This window comes from Taurulus bubalis (assembly GCF_910589615.1).
Source record: "Taurulus bubalis genome assembly, chromosome: 6".
NCBI classification, from domain to species: Eukaryota; Metazoa; Chordata; class Actinopteri; order Perciformes; family Cottidae; genus Taurulus; species Taurulus bubalis.
Window position 1 is genome coordinate 9,054,632 of NC_136594.1, and position 14,505 is coordinate 9,069,136.

Here is a 14,505-nt window from a genome sequence, read left to right on the forward strand (position 1 = left end):
TGTACACAGACCTCGAGGTCACAGAGGGCATGTTCGTCACAGGACTTGACTTTATAAAAAAAAAATATGTCTACTACTTTGTGGTGCTGTATGTATGTAGATACAATCCTGCCTCATCGTCCACCTTAAAGGGCCCCTATTTTGTTAATATCTCACACAGGTGACACATTACACATTCCTGCCAATAATTGTTCACTATTCCAATGATCGAGAGGTGGCGGTAACGCACCAAAAGACCTTTTTATTTCTGTGGCTCTGTATCCTTAATGCATTGGAGACAGACTATGCAAGTAATGGGCAGACACACATGTCTGCGATATACCGTCTTACCTTGAAACTGGGGGTGGTTTGGGGACTGGTGGGAGACGGAGTGGATGACTTGGTGGACTTAGGAGTTGAGATCTGGCTGCTTGAGACACCGTTTACTATGTGAAGAAAAAAAGAAGGACACATGCAAGAGACGAGGAAAGAGTCGTTATGATTGTGAGTACAAGGGTTATTTTTACATGGTTTGTACGGTATACACGAATGTGTGTGTGGAGGAAACTGCTTGTTTTCCACTACCAGTTAGCCCATAATATTGTGAGAGGAGATATATATTCTGACCTTCAACAATGCATCCAGGAGAAACTCCCAGCATATAAAGAGTACAATTACCGTCACGCGGTTATCCCCATGTGAGGTCACGGAGACCTTCAACCACCACAATCTAATGAGTGAATCCTCGATTCAAAAGTGGACGTTTGTGCCACACTAGACAGATTCACACAATTACATTTAGCAGGTTGTAGCTTGTGCCACCTTTTTTTTTTTTTTAAGCTGCTGGTTTCCTTCGGGTGTTCTTGAGGTTTCACATTCAACATTTGGGCCATCTTTTAAACTGCAAAATTACTATAATAACCTCCACAACAAGAAACACCTCCACACACAAACAAACAGCAACTACCCACACTTGTGATAAAACATGTATTATTTCAGAGAGAAAGTTGGCACACACGGGCAGGCTACGGTCAAAACTGCTGTATTCTTTTGTAATTGTTGTCCTGAATTGATATGACTCTAATATATACAGCACATGGTAAAATAATGGATGCCTCAAATGATTTGGTTCAGTTTGTACCGCAATATGAATGGACTTCCTCTGTATTACTATGCAATACATATCCATAATATACTTTAGTGTGTAACACAACGAGCACAGGCACACGGCAAAGATGAGAGCTTTTATTGCTTGAGTGATTCATTCTCTAAAGCACAGATTATTTCTGTCAACATCTCTCTTGGTCTCTGGGCACAAATACAGAGACATAATGTGTCAAACTTGAACTCAAAGTCTCTTCATCTGCATAAACCCAGCTGAGCCGAGGAAAATCATTTCACCCTGCCTACAGGCTGCGTCTTTACACAACTGTTTGAGCGTTTTTGATTTATTTTACAATCACTTAGGAGTTTTTTTTTCTCCTCTGAGTATTCATCCTGTTTCTATAAAGGAGCTTTTGGAGCACTATCTGGGTAGATTTAAACAAAGCATTCACTTTTAATGTGTCAAAAGTACAGTTTAACTTTTGAGCACCTCAGCTGCTTCAGATTAATAGGCATGTGAGCTACCTGTTCAGAGAGCAGGATTTAATCAACCCTGCTGAAGAGTGAGTCTAATCAGAGCATGGCTTTGCATCAGTGGATCTGCAGCAGCTGGCTTTCAAATTAGATGGATAGAAAAGGTAAAACATGATATAACGAGAAGAGTATGCAGATCCCCACCAAGGCAAAATGCAACTATCTTGAAATGTTAATGAAAGTGAAAAATGATTTGTTTTATTATCCGACCGGTGATTTGGATCTGCTCCAAAGTGTGATGGGTGCTTCTCTGGCCCATGTGACACCCTTCCACCAAGTTTCATGAATATCTGGCCAGTAATCCTACTGACTAACAGACAAACAAACCCAACCAAAAACATAACCTTCTTGGCAGAGGTAATGAAGAAATTGATTTTTGTTGTGGTTTCCATGCCACTGAAGGCATTTCACCTACAAGAAGGACAGGCAAGACAATACTGGTAATAATACCAGAAAACAAAATCAATTGATGGATTTTGTTATTCTTAGACTAGACTAAGAATCTGAGTGTGGCTCCTGAGAAAAGTTGTTATCCTTGAGGACATCTCATCAGTTTTTTTCAGGCTAATCATTTAGTTTCAACATTTAAATAGACTTACTTTAGATACTTTTTGGAGTAACAGATTTGTATTAGTTCATCATTTAAAATCGGATTCAAACAGTGTATATACTTATTTAAAATTACATAAATAAACTGTTTCAATGTTAATATGGAATTTAATTTAGATGTATTGCCAGTAATTAAGTCTTTGTTTGTAGACAATGTTGTATTTCTTTAGAGCATGTTCATATGCTAATGTTTAGAGTGTAATGTTTAGCATTGCAATCCCTGTGGGGGAAATCCCTCAATCACAGATCTGGATTTAGCACCTTTAAACCACCAGAGCCAGCTTTAATTCACAAAAGAGAACTTGTTTTACTCAGTAACTCAATGATGACTAGAGTAAACTGATATGGCAGGCGTTTGAAAAGGCAAAACGGTGTGTCGGCCTCACACGCCTCACCTGGGGATTTGATTGGAGACTGACTGGTGGAGTAGTGGACAGGTTGTCTTGCTGCAGTGGCAAAAGCAGACACAAAGAGGCAGATATCATGAGGTACAATCACATTACAACATACATTAAAATAGTTTAGAACTTCCCAAACTCGCTGAACTCTCCAAACTGGCAACCACTCAAACACCTCTTCTTTAAAGTGATGTAATGGCTTGAAGAACTCCCGTTACTCAGCAGAATGTCACCGTCTCTCAATGCGCCACACAAACTGCTAAGTCACAAATGAGGGTTCAGGATGAGGCTGCTAAATAAAAAGGCTATGACTCAGCTTGTCAAACAGAAATGACCTTACAATGTCGGCTTTTGCATCGAATCATATTTTTACACAGATAATGTAAAAAAGACTTGACCTTCCAGATTGTCTAATAATGCAGTTACTATGTTAAATATGCATGAATATCTCTTCATTGAACAGGTTTAATACATACAGTTTTTATGTGTGCACGGTCATGTGTTTTACCTGCACCAGGGGACTTGCTTCGCCGTGAAGGTCTGGGGCTCTTAGCTGTCCGGTTTGGAGTAGCGGAGCGGCTGTGGGACGTCTTCAGCACTCTGCATTCTGGAGGGACAACGCGCACGTCGCATATATTAACCTTCCGCCATAAACAAACTCGTTCTTTCTCCTCAGTCAGAGTTAATGTGGCACAATTATTCCCAACAAGCTGCTGTATCAGGGATATGACCCTGGAAATGTTATTTATGTAGCAGGAATTCATGAATGCCGATGAAACAGGATTATGGGAACAGAGAAGCACCAAAGAAAGTAGCGGCAAATAGTGTTTAGTCAAAACGGATTAACCTGTTGAGCCCTTATATATCAGGAAAATCAAGAAAAAATCATGGTATAAATCCCTCCCCCCCAAAAAAAACAAACATGTTAGGTATCAAATTAAACATAAAAATCAGGGCTACAATAATATATAATCCCAATGTACAACCTCTAAACACAACTCAAACAATAAATAGGATTAGGGGTTAGGGTTATTAGGGTTAGGGTTAGGGCTTAAAGGGCTACAAAGCAATAGAACGAATTATAAATATTCGGTATCCTTATATATTTGTTTCAGTTATTGGTACCAATACCAAAATATTTTTTTTGCATACTGTATCCTGCTGATACCCGACTTATCTGTATTGATATATAAACTATAATTGGATAAAGTAACCTTCTATAACCTGTTGTTTATTTTACAAAAAGAAGCCAAACTTCTCCATTGTAAAAAATCTAAACCAAGCAGCCGTTCACAAAATTATTCCGCGGAATAACAATCTGAGAAAAGGATAAGTAAACAATTCTACATATACATAACTTTTGGAATTAGACACACATTTTGCAGACTCTTCATACACATTTCACTCTATGATAGTACCAAAAAACGATAGAGGTCCGATACAGAGACTCTCACCCATCAGAGATGTCTTTTACAGCCAGAGTAAAGCAATTACAACAGCTTGTGTGTTCCTTTGGAATTCAGCAATTAGGCTTAAACAGGCACTGCCATGAACACATGAAGAAGCTTTAGTTTTTATGGTGTTTGCCACATGCTTCTGCTGATCTTGCTTTGTAGCCGTGTGCAGTGAGAGCAGATGTTGTGAAGTGTGTCGTAAGCTTGTCAGGTTTGTATTAATAAGGGTGGGGGCGGTGAGAGGTTTAATGTAATGACAGACACATGAAAAAAAACACGCCCACAGAAATACACCCACAGTGCCTTTCTAATGAGCTCCCCATGCATTGTAATAATCACATACATGTTCCACTGACTGATTAAAAGGGGATCTCGATACAATACACTTTTTTTTACAAAAAAAACAACAAACTAAATCTGAGGGACAGACCCGCTAATCTAAAAGCTCTTTAGCTGAGAAAAGAAGATATATGGTAATTTAAAGTGCCTTTATGTGCCTTTATGCATGATTTATTACGCAGGCCATTTTCTTGATCTCTATTCCTTTAAACAGTAGAATGGGTACTGAACCCAAATTAGCAAAAGGAAGAGCAGCTTCTGTACCTTCAGCAGAGTGGCAGTGTGTCTTTTCTGTTCTTTCAAAGACCTAATTCATAAAAGTGGAGCACATGAGTGTAAGTGGGACGGAAGCTCAAAACTATCTCCGAAAGGGACCGATGCACCATCACTCATGCATTCATCCTCAGTAACAGTTAAAGGTGCAATGTGTAAGATATGGCCAGAATTGTAATGAAAAACCTCCAAAACATGAACCAATAATATCAACGGAAGAAGGAGGGGTTACAGCGTTGATGTCATGTGAAAGACGTCTATGTGCTGTGTTGCAGAAATATCTACTGAAATGAGCAGAGCATGCTAACCAGCTAGCTCCGGCCCATCCTGTCTTATAATACTAGTTCCACCTGGAGAGTCACTTTTTTAACTGCTGTAACAGTAAATGTAGTTTCTATGGACTCAGTGGAAGAGGTGAAATGCACCTTTAACACAGTGTGTATTAGGATATGCCTCCCTGTTGTTAGCTAACCTGACACAACAATATAAGTTGCACAGGATGTCAATACTTGGACTGTTACAATAATAAACTACCTTTTCCTTCCCACAAGGTTGTGCAATGTTGGCTGACATACTACTTAGCTTTAACAGTGAATGGATCTACTGGTTTAAGGAGGTCACATCCTGCTTATGTGCTCTCGATTTTGTGTTTTTTTCTACAAGATAAAGGGTTGATACCCAACAGACGATGTGCTTGATATCCTTTTTGTACAGCGCAAAAAACAGTAAGGAACATGAACACAAAAGCTATTCACAGAAACTTCACTCAAACAATAATAGTGTGGCCTTTTTCTCTTAACTTACAAAATATATAATATGTGTGTGTGTGTAAACGTGGAGCACCGATTCTTTTCTGCAGGGCTTACTCGTCACTATCCAATTATAATGATCCGAATTAATTTGGAAAGAGAATCATGAAAGAAAAGATTATTGAATACAAACACACAAACCTATCCTGCTGTCAACTCCCTAAAGGAAAAACACGTTGCAAGCATGAGTGAGGGAACAATGGTGAGGAAGGACAGTGAGGTGACACACACACACACACACACACACACACACACACACACACACACACACACACGCACGCACGCACACACACACACACACACACACACACACACACACACACACACACAGATGTTTAGTTAGTCTTAGTCAGGCCTACCAGTCATAAAGGCTGTGGAAGCCTTACCACTGAGATCCAACACAAAGTCGTCCTGAGCATAGCGGTGCTTCTCCGGGCCGCACGCTATAAACACATCGTCGTCCCCAAAGAAGTCCTGCAGGCAAATAATCTGGAGGAGAAATTAAAAAGATAAATTATATTTAGAAAGTAATACAACTAATTTACATATTTGGATATTCAGAGGCAGAAGTGATCACATACTCACATTTTACATATGTATATGTGCACAAACACTTCAACACAATCCTGGTGAATGTTTGGCATTAATCTACTGGTTGACAGTTGTTGGAGGCAACAAGCAAGAAATGTTAACTAAGTAGAAGAAAAAAACATAAACAATGCAGAATTTAAAATATTGAGTATCTGCTTTGCTTATGTTGCATTAAGAAGGGAATACAATAATTGCATTTTAGTTTTTAGGCCTCAATGAGTAAATATATTTTGTTTTTAATTGGTCCAGGTGGAGCGAATTCTAACTACATTATTCCGTCTAAAATTATAGCAAGGCATCGTCTTTTATGAACAAGTAAGATTTGGGTAACTTTAGCCATGGGCTATACAAGTACAGTACTGTACAAGTACTTCAACGTTGTACTTGGTATTGTATACCATTACTATACCAGTAACTGTACAGGTATAGTAATACAAATTAGGACTCAAGGGGGCATTCACGTATTGTGAATACCAGCCGTTTCCCAATAACACTGATTTATTTGTGAACAGATACAGCAGAAGTTTCATTAGATATAGATGATGTTGTTTGGTTCACCAGTGTTACTTCATCACATGATTCTGCATTAGTGTATTACATTCTACAGACTGTAGGTCCTTCTACTGTGCATGTTGAAGCTGCATATATGTGACTGCAGTATTTTTAGCTGTGAAATAAGGTTCTTAAAACTCTGGGGTCTGGGGTCATTTTCTTGATTTTACATCATTTTTGAATTTCTCTTTTTAAAGTCACTTGCATATGATACATACATTGAAAAATTACAGAAGAATCTCAGCTATCTATATAATGAGGCACCATTGTCCCAAGACACAAGTGTAAAGAGAAAATATGACTAAAGCGGAAAATGGAAATGTTTCATATTTGTTGTGAAAACATAACTTTACTCATGTGGTATAGCTCAGTTTTGGTGATGGAAATTAGGTTAACAAAAGCAGTGGAATATATGAATAAAATGGTAGACACATGTAGATAAATGTCAAAAAACAAATGTATTATTATATGGTGGGGATGATGAGCTGTGGCTGGCTTTGAGGCCTACTATGGTGATGTCTTGGCAGGCAGACGGACTGTCTTGATTTCTAGTTTGTGGTTATTTATCACTTTGCTAAGCTTTTGTTCCCCATCTTAACCTGTACTTACCATTGGGGAAACAAAATGACAAATAACAACAAACTAGAATATAAGACAGACATAATGAGGTCTCCTTGATAGCAGGAGTTACTCCTGAGCCATCTCCCACTGCATGGTATATAGCAGTCGGTGAGTCCATGTTAATTGAAAAGGGAGAGGAGACTGCTCTCCCTAGTGGTGCAGAATAGCCTGGCTGCTGAGGACACCCCTCTGGCTGAGGTAGCATGGCATGGTCCAATTACCCAGGTCAGTCTATTCAGGCAGGTGTGGGGCAGACAGCTGGAACCGATCAAGGACAGTACAGTGGCAGCCTCACAGAGACACCTCCACCCTTCTCTCTGAGTGGAGTTTCAATATTCTTCCTGTGTTCGCGTGGGTTTACTCCTGGTATGTCGGCTGCAGGTAACTGGCAGAAACTGTTAGCACTTGTGTCAACTCCAAATATCTAAATTGCGTGCACTCAATAAAGACAAGGGATACACAGGTGTTTTCAGTTCCATCTAAAAGGTGTTCACTGCAGAGATCTAGAAAACATCACCTCCAATTGGAACAGCTGGAACCAATCAAGGGCATCACAGTGGCTGCAGTGATTTAACACTGCAGCCTCACAGAGACACCTCCACCCTTGTCTCTGTGTGGAGTTTGCATATTCTCCCTGTGTTCGCGTGGGTTTACTCCTGGTACACAGGTTTCCTCCCACATAATCCAAAAACACTAATTGGACACTAATATTCCAATTAGTCCTATTCATGATGGGTCCACTACAGGCTCTCCCCTCGACTGAATAAAAAATAAATTCAAAGTAAATCTATGTTCCCTTCTCTCTTATTAAATATATAGAGTATTAATACAATTGTATGACATGACCTCCAAAAATGTATACACTAATTTTCAATTAGTCCTATTCATGATGGGTGTACTCCTGGTGACCAGGTTTCCCCCCCAAATGAATGAATAAAAAATCAAATCTATGTTCCCTTCTCTCTTATTAAATATATAGAGTATTAATACAATTGTATGACATGATGGTGACTTCAAAGAAGAAGTACTGGAATCTGTTTAAGTTGTGATTTTTATAAAATGATCAATGTTATAAAATAAGTATTTTAGGTTAACGACAGGAACTCGTTCTGTAATCAACGATGATATTCGAAAGTAAGAAACATAGGACCTTCATTACTGACGCATTTATGAATATTTTTTATATTCACATTATTTACCGGTTTTACAATTGAATCATCAACAGAGTTGTAAACTAATTGAACATGTTTTCTTTGTGAATGTGAACCACTGGATACATGAAGCTGGACCAGCAGAGACTTTTGGACTTTATGTTGTTTTATTGCCGACTTTGTCTGTCAAAGCACTTTGTAAACTCCGTGCTACATAAATAAAGTTATTAGTATTAATATTATAGAGACCTGTCAATCACAGTAATCCCCGGCCCTAAAGCATACTCTGCATTATGGTCTGTTTGACTCTAAATAACGTCTTCCTCACGAGATGAGAAGTCATTTTAAATGTTCTATTTACTCGTTTTGTCAAAATGAAATGTTTGATAAATGTAAATAAATATAAATATAATTTCTGCTTGCATTCCTCTGATTTCATGTGTTTTTATGTTCCATCTTTAATCCGTAATGTTGTAGTCTAAATGTATTTTATCGGGCTAAAAGCCCACGTGCCTCTTTGTTTACCTTTTTTTTTTTACGTCTCCATTCTTCCATGGCGTGTTTAACGTCACATTGCTATGAACTGTGGGTAATTCCCTTAGGCAAATTCGGCATCTAATGCTGACTTACGGAAAGGGTTCATAAAGGGCTCAAAATGCCTGCCAGAGAGTTAAACACTTAACGATGTGACAATGGGACAGAACTAAACCCTCAAGGACTTCGCCTCAAAGTCTGTGAGTGCTTAAAGGTGGAGATTGGGATTGGGCCATAAAGTCGCTTTCCCGTAGACTTCTATGCAACCAGACTTATTTTAGCAACCAGAGGAGTCGCCCCCTGCTGGTCAGCAGAGAGAATGCACCCTTTTAACACACTTCCCCAGCGGCTTCACTCGGCAGAATTGGAGGTCTGGGTCAAAGTTTGAAAACAATTAATAAATACCTCTGTGTGTGTGCCAACAATGTCACGTGTTCAGACCACAAAAGCTTCACATTAGGTTCAACATCCCAAAAGGTTTGTCATGCTTCTGAAATCAGATGAGATCATCATAAGCAAGATGGAGATGAAGTGGGTTATATCCCATAAATTAAACTATTGGATAAATACTTTACAATTATGAATAATAGGCAGTTATGACGCTAGATGAGCAGAGTCTTACATGGCTGTTGTACAACTCATTACATTCAACCAAGTGCACTTCAAATAAAAAATGTCGAAAGCTAATATTCCCATTTGAAAAGCTGCAATTGGTGAACTATGGTCATTGTTGTTTAAAACATTTAATGAATTGATTATCCAAATTGTTTTAGATCGACATATCATGTATGGACTGATCCTTTCAGCTCTGAATGATATCTCTCCTTGACCTCTTCTTAGTGTCTTTCCTGTCCCTGGCTATAGAGCTGCCTGGCTGTAAAGGGGGCCTGGCTGCATGCGTCCAACATCCTGACTCTGAGGAGCCATTGATTGGCCAGATCAATAGTTGACGTTGACTGATTCATGTTGGAGGACATTTTCTATCAAGTCTCTCACTTTCAGAATAATACATCTGAAATAAACTGGGATCCTGTGACAAATATTGAGATGACTAATAATGAATAATTACTCTAAGTATTATAATAATAGCTGAATTAGAACTACAATATCAATCTATTACTGACAGAATAATAAAATCAGGCGAGTCTTAGTAACAATAAGGACTGCAGCAGGCTTTGCTGATGACCACGAGCTTGACAGCGACACAACTTGTCTCGATGCTTTCAAGTTTAAAGAGAAAAGTTTTTCTTGTATTTCTTTAAGATAAGGTTGTGACTGTATGTGTTTGAGTGAACAGCATAATAGAGATCCAGAGCATAACAACAATAAAATGAGGTAAAAACACCTTGACATCCAGAATACTGCAGACTTAATGTCATATGAGAGCAGTACAGTTAGCGTTTGGGCCGCAGGGTAATTTGTTTTGCGTTTCCTATTCTGTGTTGCACTGTGATCGACATTTTCTCTGCAGCTCAGAGCACTTTTACATTTACACCCACCACCACCCACCTATGGAGAGAGAAACAGAAGTTAGTTTTAAGCTATAGCTATGTGCACATAACAGTAACTATAGTTATACCCACACACACACACACACACACACACACACACACACACACACACACACGATCCCTCTGTTGCTGTAGTAGGTGGACAAGTAGGAAGACAAAGCAGCAAACGATCCATTCATTATCCACCTCCCCGCCACACTAGTGCACCCACACACTGCCAGGCATATGTACAGCATACACACACACACACACACACACACACACACACACACACACACACACACACACACACACACACTTGAAACAAGAGAAAGGGGGAGGAGCACACAATGGCATAAGATTGTGGGCAGATGGATCCTCTAGGGGAGATTGGGGGCTGACACAGTGGGGGCAAGTGTGTGTGTGTGTGTGTGTGTGTGTGTGTGTGTGTGTGTGTGTGTGTGTCTGTGTAAGATGGGAATCAGAAGAACCGGTGGTCCGGAAAAGCTAAAGAGCACAAACAATCTCCACAGTAAAAAGAAGAGGTGGAGGCTGAGAGAAAAGGAGACAGCAGTGGAGTGGGAGTAAGGCATCTGACAAACAAAAATTGTAAAGGTTATATTTATTTAAAACCAAAAAAATAATATCTTTGCTCCAGGCCTCAGTTGATTAATAATACATAAGACACTTCACATGACACTTCTGCATTTCCTCCATTCAGGCAGCATCAATTAAAAATGAAACAGGATGCCGTATTCCTAACATGCTCATAAATGATCAATAACAGTACTTCATGGCCTTCATATGCTCCTTTTGTCTAATCTTCGAGGGCAAACTGTTGGCCTCTTTACGTGGCCTCCAATAAAAAAATTCAGTCAGAGTAGAAGAGAAGTGTCTTTGTAATATGCGTAGATATTCAAAGGTTTGACATATCTGGAGTGAATGCCATTCTTCAGATGAACTTTCACTCCGGACCAAGGCAGCTGATTGCCACCCCATACCGTCAGGGCACAGGTGTAAGAATCACCATAGCAACCGCCCACGGGATAGTGCATGTGTCAAAAATGGACTCTGGTGTAGCGCAAGGTATGATAGTGTGACACTATTACGTGCAGATATTACAAAACATTTCTCCCTGACCTCTGACCTTTACTCACACACTGCTTCCTCTGGTGTGCAGACATTTTCAACGTTAAGAGTTTGTGATTTTTTCGTCCATTCAGCAGGTTGTGTTGGCATGAAGGACGCTGGTCATTTGTTTGAGGACAATGTGAGACAGCCTCACAGGGGATTGCTGAAGTGAGCAGTGTCCGCTGGCAGCGAAACCACAGACCAAGGTGACATCTGTAGCCAGAGGTCTGCGCTAAGTAATCAACATTTTGAGAAATACACTTATTTACTTTCTGGCAGAGTTTTTTGTCTGTCAAATGCAGTCGGTTAGCTTCGCTATATATATATATATATATATATATAATTTGTTGTTTCCTAAAACCAGACAAAACATTAACTACAAAAACAACAATTTGCTGTTTTACGGTTTTCATGACCAGGCACCTTCGAGTGGTTGCCAAAATGTCTAACTTTTGCTTTAAGTCATGTGACACCGTTAGGTAACCATGAACTAGGCTCTGCATTTTCACATCTGCACCTCAGAAACCAAGGCACACACAAAGATGGACTAAACTTGAATTCCAATTCGAATCCACGCTCTAAAAGGCCACATTATCTAGCTGTTGCCCCGAGACATGCTTGTCCAAGCACAACCTGAGGCAACAGGCTTATTGTGAAGGAAAGGAACTCTCGGCTGGAATATTATATCTCTTTGTGGCGAAGGCCCCTGGCTGCATTCTCATTTACTTTTACCTCTACACACACACACCTCTCTCTCTCTGCAAGGCTGGCCCTGCTGTGGTTTGTGATAAAGTGCTTTCCAGCTAGCCCGTGACACCCAGGGGAATAAATGCAGGGAAATGGAGACAAATGGTGCCTTCACAAACACATGTATGAAAAGCCAAGAATTAAAGGAGGTAAAGAGGTTGAAGAATTGTGTTAAATGTCAAATTCTGTTAAAATTCTGTTGTGTTTTAACTTAGATTCACTTTTTTCACTGGTTAAAATGAGGACAATTTAAATATGAAATAAATGCTTGAACATATTTGTTGTCTGGTTTCTAATAATTAAGCATAAAGGTTTTTCTTAAACATAACAAAATCGGTGCAGCAGATTATGCTGAGCCAAAACGTAAAGGAGAGTATGAATGTCAGACTGCATTGTCCATGTTTCTCTTTGCTTTTGTCAACCACTGCCAGCGTAAACAGCCATTGGCTCTCCATTGCCAGCCCTGTCCTGCTCGGCTTGTCGAGGACAATCAGTGAAGTGAACTGTTCACAGGGTTCTGTATCGGCTGGGTGACGTGTCTTGAGGCTAAACTGAAGAAGTTTGCCCTCTGTGATGCGACGACACCCGCCTCCTGCTCTCTTGGTAACGGAGGAAATACAGGTCAAGGGCTTCAAGTGTGTATGGAAGTATCAAAAGGAATCTGTGTTTTGAACATCCTTCTCTTACTGTTAAGTGAGGGCTGAGTTCCAAAAACAAATGTCACACAACAGGTGCTAAGAATATAGGGCAGTGGAAAAAGGCTGAACAAGCTGCACACAAAAAAAGTAAACGCTCTCCTTGTGATAGCCGACAATGATCACAGTAATCATTCGGTTCCATCGACCCTGGTAACCTCCAAATCCCTCATTGGTGCTCAGCCAAATGAGCAAGAGGCAAAGAAGGTGGGTGGAGTCCTGAAGTGCTGATGGAAGATTGAGATGTCTGCCTCTTGCTTTTGGGAAGGTCACACAGCACTCTAGTCACTAAAGAAAATAACATTGCATGGTAAACTAGATGTGTATTCTTTACACAAGCCGTAACTCTCACTTAAACTGTTACTTACTTGAGAATATGTAGATAGCTAGATGCCTATTAAGTTTGCCAGGGTGCGATTAAGCTGAAGCCTACCAGGTTATTAACTCTGTTTGAACTCTGACTAACAGACAGGCTGCTCCCTCTGACTGGTTAATTCCTCTGGATTAGAGCGCTAAATCTAAAACAAGTGTAACAGCCAAAATAAGGCAGCCGCACAAAATTGAGCAATGAGAAAAGTAAGCCCATCGTTAACTTGCTACTCTGGATTCACAACATTAGCTGCATTAAACACAACCTATCGAATGCATTGATTTCTTTGACAAATTCAAGTTGCTTTCAATCTTAACTATTCAATAATTCAACAGAAACCTCACAGATGTACATAAACCAACAAACCATTGCTCAGTGAAGGCACTGAAGAAGAAACCAAAACTAGAAATGTGCACTTAGTAGAGTGCAGATCTCCGCCATGTGCGTCTGGAACGACCACTGTTGTTATACTGTATACAACACGCCATACAATATCTAGGCGCTACAGCAGTGTGTGTACTTGTAGTTCTTTTAGCCGTTAGCCAAACACACTGTCTAAACAATACATGAGGGCCACAGAGCAGCAGCCAAGAGGTGCACAACAGTCTGTATACTGGTAGTATGTACTGGTAGTTCCATTAGCCAAACACACTACCAACTGCTATCCCTGTATGTGGGCAGTAGCAGATGGGGGGGTCAGAGATGCAGTCAGCTGTGTTGTCACTTGTGACCCCCCACCTGCCGAGGGCCAATTAAGAGCAGTGAGTGAGGAGTCAGCAGACAGGCAAAGGTAGTATAAAACGGGTAATAAAGGTGTTTTGAGAAAGTGTAAGTCACCGCAACCGTGGGAGGTCCTTAAGCATGTAGCCATAACTGGGAACCCACAACATAATGCAGCTTGCTGCAGCAGAATGAACGACTAACCTTGGACCGACACAGATGCACTCACTCAATCATTGAATGACACACGCGACCGATCATTTGATCTTCCTGGCGGAGATAATAACAAGCATGGTTCCTTGGGGTGTTCATAAACATGATTTCATGAATTTATGAAGAACACTATCTGGAGATACTGAAGAAAAAAGCAGTTCAGAATAAAAGACACAACACTTTAAATTTGC

At 40.0% G+C, this 14,505-nt stretch overlaps 1 protein-coding gene across 1 annotated transcript in view; it reads right to left on the reverse strand.

The window, feature by feature from the left end:
* Window positions 1–14,505, reverse strand: part of dclk2a (doublecortin-like kinase 2a) — a gene marked incomplete at both ends in the record, with an annotated part of 41,405 nt that overhangs the window by 11,067 nt on the left and 15,833 nt on the right. Inside the window, 4 exons of the mRNA XM_079219983.1 lie at window positions 331–425; window positions 2,622–2,672; window positions 3,133–3,231; window positions 5,859–5,988. Coding sequence (XP_079076109.1) covers window positions 331–425; window positions 2,622–2,672; window positions 3,133–3,231; window positions 5,859–5,988 — 375 coding nt within the window. The remainder of the gene's footprint in view (window positions 1–330; window positions 426–2,621; window positions 2,673–3,132; window positions 3,232–5,858; window positions 5,989–14,505) is intronic.